General features: G+C 38.6%; 1 protein-coding gene across 3 annotated transcripts; it reads left to right on the plus strand.

Moving 5' to 3' along the window:
- Positions 1-149: 149 nt before the first annotated feature.
- On the plus strand, positions 150-9,711 carry LOC18434765 (D-amino-acid transaminase, chloroplastic). Of its 3 annotated transcripts, none has more exons than XR_016061122.1 (6): positions 150-354; positions 477-517; positions 7,452-7,627; positions 8,091-8,758; positions 8,880-9,024; positions 9,270-9,711. XR_016061122.1 is itself a non-coding variant. In XM_088874287.1 (6 exons), exons 4-6 carry the CDS (start codon positions 7,976-7,978, stop codon positions 9,365-9,367), a joined length of 792 nt encoding a protein of 263 aa, XP_088730413.1. In that variant the 5' UTR covers positions 150-354; positions 477-517; positions 7,452-7,627; positions 7,732-7,975; the 3' UTR covers positions 9,368-9,711. The 3 variants fall into 3 exon arrangements, 2 of the variants coding, with proteins under 2 accessions (XP_088730413.1, XP_011623669.2); XM_088874287.1 differs by lacking the exon at positions 8,880-9,024 and adding an exon at positions 7,732-8,001; XM_011625367.3 differs by lacking the exon at positions 8,880-9,024.
- The last annotated feature ends 244 nt before the right edge of the window (positions 9,712-9,955 follow it).

A 9,955-nucleotide genomic window follows, 5' to 3' on the forward strand; every position in this document is an offset into this window, starting at 1 on the left:
TCTCCATACCCCATCTGTCTCGCTCTCTTCCGGAAATAAACAAGAACAATATCCGCCGGAGACTTTGACGTCTCTGTCGACTCTGCTTTTATAGCTTGCCGGAGTCTTTGTCCTTTCTGTCGACTTTGCTTTCATGACATGCGATGGGACAAATTGCAGCGCTTTGGACCTCTCAACATTTTTACCTTCTATTCTCCTTTTTAATTATATCACTATTCATCTTCTCCCACTCTCTGATTCCCTCTTTCTATTGCTTTCTCTCTCTCTCTCTCTCCAAGAATTAGAGCATTATGGAAAACTCCAACTCCAACTCTTCATCCCACTCCCAAACGCAACAATCTACACCTGAATCAGGCAAGTGTTTCTCCCTTTCTCTATGAATATAATCACCTATTTACTCTCTCTCATCATCTGCTTTGGTAAAACTCGTGAGATCATTACAATGGTTGATCACCCTTTCCTTGGTTTTTCCACAGATGGGGCGAATATCTCTGTGCCAGTTTTCTCTGCCTCTGAGGTAAAATTTTCATTTGAGCCTCTCTCTGTCTCTCACATGCAAATTGTGCACTTATAGCCATCATCTGAAGTTATAATCTCCTGGACCTCTTGAAGATCAATAGAATGCAAAGCTAAAAAAGAAAAAGCGCCTCCTGCATTTTAAATTCAGATTTTTTTCTTTCGGAGAAATAATGAGTTCTAAGATGTTTCAGATGCTTGGTTTAGTCAATACCATAAAATGGCCTAGTTCCAAAGGGTTCTCAAAGAGTTCTATTATTATTCACACTTACTTCGATCATCTTTCTTTCTTTAATTATGCAACTATCATTTTGATTATGTTGTGATAGTTTTGTGGATCATTTCTAGGTATCAGACTTTCTTAGAGGTAGTATTTTAGAATCCATACTTTAATTGAGGTGTCTCATATAGTGTTTTTAGCTAGTGGCATTATGCCAATTGGAAGCTTTTGGATGATCTGCTTGGACAGTTGGTAGGACTTAAGAACCCTTTTAGATGCAGAAACAAGAATCCCAAAAGTTGGATCCCACCAGGGTCGTGTACTTAACGCCTTTTGGATCCCACCAGGGTCGTGTACTTAACGCCTTTTGGATCCCACTAAGGTTGTGTACTTAACCCATGTAAAGTACAAAATCAGCGAGAATATAAATCATATTATTAGAAATAAAGCATAAAATACATGCACACCACAAGAACACAAAGATTTATGTTGTTCACCCTCAAGGGCTACATCCACATCATGCGAATTGAAATCCACCATACTAATGAGAACAATCATGATATTATTGTTGGAAATATGGCCTATCAAGGCCTAAATTTCAGTAGTCTCTCATTCAGTGGGAGCGATTGAGAGATTGAAATCTTGGCGTCTTGTGAAATGGAGCCCAGATTCTTTTACCCAAAGTACGCATGAAGCATCAAAAGTTCACGTGTTGAGAAAGCAATTTCTTAAGGTGGTGTGAGGGTCACCTCCTAGTCAGGATTTTATAAGTTAACCTCATGTTTAGCTGCAATCGGCTAGGGTTTGGAAAATCCAAATGAGAAAAATAGAACCCAAGTACTTATTGAGTATTCGACCTGTATGGAATGGTCAAGACTTATGGGACATAAGTCTGTATCCTGACACGAGACTATTGCATGGTATGTGTATTTTCATTTCGTACGAGAAGTCACTCTTCCAAATGCATTATCTGAGTTTGACAGAGCCAGTGCACATGTGCTTTGAGAGGATCCCTGTAATTGAGTTGGATCATGTCCCACAGGGGTACATTTGTAATCCATTGAGAGCCGAATGATCGGAAGTTCTGGCTCAGTGGTTTTGATATGGCCAATTATGTGTCCCTGCTTTAGACTGTGGGACATAAGAGTACTCCGATACCTATAGTTCTTAACCTCAGATCTCACTATACCTTTTGTTTGATTTTATAATGATGAGAAAAACATAATAATTGCTCAAAAATACTTTAAATATTTATTGTGAATTTTAGATATTTTTTTAGAATTTTATTTGCTAAAAAAATAAGGGTTTTCATATTGTTTGGCTCAAATTCCACTTTACTCCTGACCTGATAGTGTTATGTGGTGTCGGAGTGGCCATAGGGCTGCCACATGGCACCCCACACCTCACTCTAAGATCACCGCCCAATTGGGCACTGATCCCTAGGCTGGGCACTAGATTGGCATTTGGTTGCTTGTTTTATAGGGGGTTGTATTATGGTATCTTGTTATATATTATTATATTTTGTTATATAATGTTATAAATTAAGGCCCCCTTTTTATCACGTCTTAATTAACTCACACATGGGTCATGCATGGTATGTGTGAAGTTTAATTAATTTATTTATTTGATATTAAAGAAAAAATACATTTTCAAATTTGAGTTGAAAAATATCTTCACACACATGTGTTATCTTCACACACATGTGTGAAGGGGACATTATCTTTAAATTGATTGGTTTGAAATTTTAGATCTGCATAGTGATTGACTTTGATAAAGAAGAATATCTCCATATGTGTGAGCTTTGCCAATTACTTCTTTCCCTTTAGCCTTTGTGGTTATCTACTCTGATATATTATTAAAAAAAAACTAAGGGCATTTTTGTAAGGCCATATTGGATACAATTAGAACAAAAACATTGGCCGAGGACAAAATGGCAAAGTGGCATAACTTAAGGTTAAGGCGAGTGATAATGGTATGAAATCCCATCCCTTCAAATTTATTTATTTGATATTAAAGAAAAAATGCATTTTCAAATTTGAGTTGAAAAATATCTTCACACACATATGTTATCTTCACACACATGTGTGAAGGGGACATTATCTTTAAATTGATTGGTTTGAAATTTTAGATCTACATAGTGATTGACTTTGATAAAGAAGAATATCTCCATATGTGTGAGCTTTGCCAATTACTTCTTTCCCTTTAGCCTTTGTGGTTATCTACTCTGATATATTATTAAAAAAAAACTAAGGGTATTTTTGTAAGGCCATGTTGGATACAATTGGAACAAAAACATGGGCCAAGGACAAAATGGCAAAGTGGCATAACTTAAGGTTAAGGCGAGTGATAATGGTATGAAATCCCATCCCTTCATCCTAGTGGTTGAATGGGGATGGGTGGCTAGGTACATTAGCCTGTCATGTGCCTTTGGACTAGTGCATCAAGGGTGTTGATTGAATCCAAAGTTACACCTATGTTATAAAAGGACATCATGAGATCTCAAACCCTAACTATCTCAACTCTTGAATCATTTTGGAAAATGGTTGCTCCCCTCTTTCTTCTAAGGTTTTGTGAGAGAAAATTGAACAGAGAGAGCTTTTAGAGTTCCATTAATGGTGATCTTAATGGTGGTCCTCCTTTCTTATGCTTAAGTTCATAGTATGCATTTATCAAGATAAACTCCATTGAATTTTTTTTTCTCATAAGATCATATCCTTGGCATCTATAGTTGCTGGAGTTTTGAATTTAGAAAAGTTTCATTGATCTTAGAATCCCCATTTGATCATCTTTTTCATCATGCTTATGTATGTTGTGGTCCTTCATGAGTTATAGCCTACATGCATGAGAATCCATGATCATGCATAGTATCCATTAATTACTTTGCTTCATACCCATCAAATAATTTAGTCTCAGAGTGTCACTCCATTTTCAGAACTTTTTCATCACGTTTTTACCTATGACGGTTCATAATCTTTCCTTACAAGATTGTTTTGGTGGTCTGAGGGACCACCGTGTGTAGTTTGGCCATAACTCTCTTGTTCTTTATTCGATTCGATTCACACCTTTTACATTATGTTGTGGATGATAATGCCAATGTGTTGAGATCTTAAGAAGTGATTTTAAGATGTGTAATTTCTTACCATTTGGATTAGACACTCTTGTGAGATTGAACCACTTTTATACAATCCGAAGGGACAAAATTAAGTCCTTATAGGGCCCGATTGTGTGGCCCTAGCACAAGGGGTTCGAAACATCGCTTCGCTATTTAATTTGGCATTCTAATTCCCTGTTTAGTTGATTTTATTCTTTAGAATTTTGTATAGATTAGTTATATGATGTATTTAAGCTTTGGGACATAGTTTATGTAATTTGTACTATGAAAGTGTAATTCATAAGCTAGTCTTACTTTATATGTAATTGCCCCATAAGGGGTTGGTATTTGAGTTTATTTACAGTGGTTATACAAGGCTAGAAATGGTTGTAATTGTTATGTAAAAGGATTGTAACTTAATCACATAGCTTGGTTTTTAGCAAGTGGCTTATTGAAGGTGTCCATTTTGCCTTGTTTTCGGTTTGGAAATTTGCTCTAGTCTTTGTATCCACTTTCAATTGGTATCAGAGCTAGGCTCATTTACAACCTCTTTTAGGGTCTTTAGAGGGATTATAGAGTGCCAAATAGGAACCCATGGCAGCCAGTTCAATACTCACCGAATTGCTTAAGGAGGAGAGGTTCAATGGAACCAACTTTTCCGAATGGAGAAGAAAAATTGATTATATATTTCATGAAGATGGTCTATTGCCATTATTGACTTCTAGACCACCTAATCCGCCCGCAATCAATGCTCCTCAAGTTGTTAAGGATGTCTATGAGACATGGCATAACAAAAACCAAAGTACCATGAATATTATTTTTGCAACCATGAGTGATTCCTTTGTTAAGGAGTATGAGAATTCCATATGTGTCAAAGATATTATGGAGAAATACGACACACCGAATGAAGCTCAAAGGATGAGGATGAGGAATCTCACGTGTTGCAAAAAGGATGATCACACCAAAGTGGGTGATCATCTAAGAGAGTTCAAGAGTTGTATAAAAGAGAGTGAGAGAGCCGGTCACTCATATGATGAGGTGACACAAAAGACGATGTTTGTGCTTTCGATCTCTCCCTCATGGGAGACCTTTGTAGCCAATTTGATGGCCAAAGATGCACCTACAACAGTGAAGGAGATTGCATTTTTCATGGAAGGGGAAGAGCAAAGAAGGATGGCAATGGATGGACCATCTTCCCTGGTCCATATGGTAAAATCTCACCAACCCTCATCTTCTTCTACTCCCTTACTCATTACTCCTATCTCTTCTTCTCTTCCTAACTCTTCTATGGTGAATACATGTAATGTGGGAGTGAGTGGGAGTGAGTGGGAGTGATAATGCTAAGAACAAGAAAAGAAAGGGAAAAGGCAAATGGAAAGGGAAGGGGAAGCAAATGGGAAAATCCTACTCCCCTTATCCATTTAGCCCTTACCCTCCTAAAACCCATGCCTACCTACCAAACCATGCTAACCCTATGCCTTTTAGACCTAAACGACCACTCATACCCATGATAGTAGGTGGGAGGTCGGTTTGGCCCTCAAGCCAAGATTATTCGAAGGTGTAATGCTTTAGATGCAAGAAATACAGGCATACCCAAAAGTTTTGTAGGTATCCTCCTCCTCCACAAAACCCTCATTTTGCTCCTAAGCCCAATACCGGTAAGCCTCAAGCTAATACCGGTGGAGGATCAAGGAAAGAGAGAGTTTGTGTAGTCCATGAAACTTTGATTGCTAATGAGGAGGCAGATGTGTGGGTTCTTGACTCGGGGGCACCATCCATGTGATAAATTCTATGAGGGCTTTAGAAGGTTTTATGATGTCAAACCCGGTACCCATAATCTTTATATGGGTGGAAATCACATGGAAATGGTCTTAGGAAAAAGGGACTATGTGTTAGAGCTTACTAGTGGTGAGACTCTCATGTTTAAGGATACCCTCTATGCACCCGCGATAAGGAAGAGTCTCATCTCGGTTTTCAAGATGAGTAAAGCAGGGTTTGTGCTCTTGTTCAAGGAGGAAAAGGTCTATGTGCATGATGGCTCTATTAATGGAGACCTTGTTTTTGTAGCCCACTTGGTTCAAGAGCTTTATGAAATCAAAATGAAAAAGGAGTTTGCTTACATGGGTGATGATTTAAAAAATTTTACTTTATGGCATTTAGGGTTCGATCACATTAATCCATCGAGAATGCATATTATGATGAAAGAATGATTGCTTGATAAAATGAATATCGATTCTCATAATAGATGTGAGGCTAGCCTTAAAGGAAAGATAGTAAAGAAGTCCCACCAAAAGGTTGAAAGGGTCTCTAATCTTTTAGAACTAATCCACTCGGATGTGTGTGGACCTATGAGTGTGCCTACCATGGGGCACATGAGGTACTTCATAACATTCATTGATGACCATTCCCATTTTGGTCACACCTTTCTCATAAGAAACAAAAGTGAGGCTATAACCAAATTCCAACAATATAAAGTGGAAGTTGAAACCAACTAGGTCGAACCATCAAAACCTTAGATCAGATAGGAGTAGGGAATACACCTCCTAAGCCTTCCAAGATCTTTGTGTCCAATATGGGATTATCCACCAAACCGCCATGCCTTACTCACCCGAACAAAATGGGGTTGCCGAAAGAAGGAATAGGACCCTAGTTGAGATGGTGCGAAGTATGATGAGTACTGCTAATCTTGGATTCGAGTTTTGGGGGGAGGCGATTCTAACCGCCTCATATGTTCTTAATCGGACTCCCACTAAAGCAATTCAATCAACTCCTTACCAACTCTTCATGGGCCGACCTCCCTCAATAAAGCACCTCGAGGTTTGGGGATGTTCAGCCCATATTCTCATACCATCCCAAAATAAGTCCAAGCTTGTTCCTAAAACCATAAAATGTGTTTTCATAAGATACCCAAGTCATGAGAAGGGTTTTGGGCTTTATAACCTCTTGAATCGTAAAGTGATTGAGATTTCTCCTAACCAGGACAGGGGTTATGCTTCTGCTAGAGTTTTCATGCTATTTACGGAATATGTTCTTGTAAGAGGAGCTTTAGCCCAAGAAATCATTTTTACATTCATGCAATAAAGCAGTCATTTGGTTGTCATTTAAGAACCTTTGACACTTTCAGAAATTCACGTTTAGGTTAGTTTCCTTTCAAATGATGCTACTCTGTTGTACACAAGGTATCACATGCGTGCATTGCATATTTTAGAGAGAGATTTGTAAGAGTGCCCGTTTTCCTAAGAAATTTGTACTTATAATTGAAAATTGATAGCAAAATGTTTCTATTGAATATTAATTTGGGTACCAAAAGGACGTGGTGGGAAGTAGTTTGAAAAGATATGAGGATGTATGGCCTCACTGAGGGTATGGTCTTTAATAGAGCAGAATAGCGGAATAGGATTCATGTGAAAAGGCTATGGTGATGATGATGATGATGATGAATATGGGTTTTCAGTTGATATGATTCTTAGAGCTAGGTCTGCAATTCCTATGATCTCCCATTGATAGGTCTTATTGATGCTACTATACCACTTAATCAGGTTTCTCTATTGTGCCAATGATTTGGCTTTATGTATGAAAAAATATTAACCTCATGCCTTGCATCTCTGTTGGATTGTCTTTCAGATACTTGAAAAGCTTCGACAAAAAAGCGGATCAGACAAGAAGCAACCTTATCCGGCAATGTATTCCAGCATATTTGGTGGAATAACTCTAGACCCTGATATGATGGTGATTCCCATTGATGATCACATGGTTCATCGAGGGCATGGAGTCTTTGATACTGCCATGATTATTGATGGGTACGTACTTCAAAGCTGCTTATGCGGTACTTATCTTTTTGGACACGCATCTCAGATTTTGTTGGGATCGATTGTGTTTAATAATTTGTAGCTTACCTTGGCAGGTCTAGACAAATACCATTATTGTGGGGCTCTTCCACTTGCTATGAAAGGAAGTTATCATATTCAGTAGGGAAAGTTTATTATAGCCCACTAGACTACGGAAAATGTGTGTTGGGTGACTTATGAGATAAACGGTGATGAAGAGAGTGTGGACCTCCTCATTGGGGTTATACCCTGTTCTAATGGATCCTTTTCCCTCTCCACACCATTGGACAAAACCACGACATACAATATAAACATATTCCAATGGACTTAAAAAGATATTTTCCATTGTACTCATTAGAAAATGCTGAAACTTTTGTTGATTTCATGTTCTGTAATTGCACAATAGAATCTCACCATTGTTACATTCTCTGTTTAGGTACTTGTATGAGTTGGATGCTCATCTAGAGCGATTCATGAGGTCAGCATCACTGGCAAAGATCCCATCTCCTTTTCCCCTCTCAACTTTGAGGAGCATCCTCATCCAAACAACTGCTGCATCAAAATGCAAGATGGGCTCACTAAGATACTGGCTTAGCTCTGGACCTGGTGATTTCTTGCTATCACCTGCTGGCTTCCCTGCATTCTATGCAGTAGTAATAGATTTTGATTACTCACCATGTACTGAAGGTGTAAAAGCCATAACATCATCCATACCTATGAAATCTCCCCTCTTTGCTGTGTCAAAAAATGTCAATTATCTCCCAAATGTTCTCTCTGTGATGGAAGCGGAGGAGAAAGGAGCCTTTGCTTCCATTTGGGTCGATCGCCATGGGTATATAGCTGAGGGTCCTAATGTGAATGTTGCTTTCATAACCAAAACCAAGGAATTGGTTTTGCCTTCTTTTGAGAAGATTCTTAGTGGATGCACTGCAAAGAGGCTTCTCGCTTTGGCACCCAAGCTGGTGGAGAAAGGCCTCTTGACAAATGTTCGTGTTGCTGATATAACAGTAGAGGAGGCAAAGGGTGCGGTGGAGATGATGTATGTTGGGAGTGGGCTTCCCATTTTGCCTATTATAATGTGGGATGAAGAACCTGTTGGAGATGGTAATGTGGCTTCTCTATTTTGTTCCAACCATTTTTGTACATTGTTTGATTCTCATCATCACCATTTTCCATTGTCCCCATCGTCTTCATTGTTGTTGTTGATAAGGATGTATACTTGCAGTGAGCTCTCCATTTTGCAAAGTTATTTGTGAAACGAATGGCCAATTGGACATAGCATGACACCGTACTATGATTTGAATGACCATTGAGAGCCTATGGTCATAAATGTCATCTCCATCCAGTCAATGGATGGACAATGATAAAAGGCAAGTGGACTATGACCCAAGTTCACTATCTCTATCTCCTACATTGTCCATCCATTGGTTAGTCAGGGATAGACACTCATCTATGGTCACATGGATTATAATATAAATTCCCTAACAAATTCTTTTACCACTTTTAGTTTGTCATAGTCTTACTCAGTTTCATCATCATCAATATCATCATAACTATCATCAGTCTGATCATGATCATCAAAGAAGTCTTCTTCTGAATTATTGCTTTGTGGCAGGAATGGTGGGGGAATTGACAATGGCACTCTCCAAGCTTCTATGGGAGGATATGGTAGCTGGTCCGGATACACAAAGACTTCGTGTTCCCTATGCATGATGCAGAAGGTCTCCTCTTGCTATTTCTTATGTTGAAGGCTTTTATACCACCTCTAGAGGCTTGCAAGGGCCATGCTTTGATGCTTCTCTCTTCCTTATCCCTTTTTAAGTTGAGCTCTTTCAATTATCAAACCTTTGGGAGCTCACGTTAAAGGGGGCTTTGTTGTTCATGAATTGGTGGTTGCTTGTCATGTGGAGAATAAAATGTTGGTGCTTTTTCTTCTTTGTTTTCCCCTTTTTCTGTGTAGTGTAGCGGTAGGATTCGAACTTCTTAGTGTTACAACTATCAACGCTTTTAACCAATTAAGTCGTAGCCTGAATCCTGAATGTTGGTTTCTTCTATTCTATGAACTTCTTAGTTTGGTTCATTATGTTAAACTGATTATTACTTGTTACTTTCATCCTCTCCTGCTCAATTACTCCTGACCTTTGGGAGTCGAGGTTTTTTTTCATTCTAGCAAAGAAAAATTTGTTCCAGACTAGGACCTTGATGGGGTGTGTAATAGTAAAAAGTTGCTCTTGCCGAATTTGGCAAAAGAGTTCAGCTGGAATTTGCTTTGGCTTTAAAGATTCAAGGATATTATGGTCA

This window comes from Amborella trichopoda, chromosome 1 (assembly GCF_054954075.1).
Source record: "Amborella trichopoda isolate Santa Cruz 75 chromosome 1, AtrichopodaSantaCruz75HAP2 v2.0, whole genome shotgun sequence".
Lineage (NCBI taxonomy): Eukaryota > Viridiplantae > Streptophyta > Magnoliopsida > Amborellales > Amborellaceae > Amborella > Amborella trichopoda.

Coding starts and splice junctions, on each gene's coding strand:
- LOC18434765 (XM_011625367.3), top strand. CDS start 291: ATGGAAAACTCCAACTCCAACTCTTCATCCCACTCCCAAACGCAACAA. Junction 355..476: donor ACAATCTACACCTGAATCAG/GCAAGTGTTTCT, acceptor GTTTTTCCACAG/ATGGGGCGAATATCTCTGTG. Junction 8,759..9,269: donor TGAAGAACCTGTTGGAGATG/GTAATGTGGCTT, acceptor GCTTTGTGGCAG/GAATGGTGGGGGAATTGACA.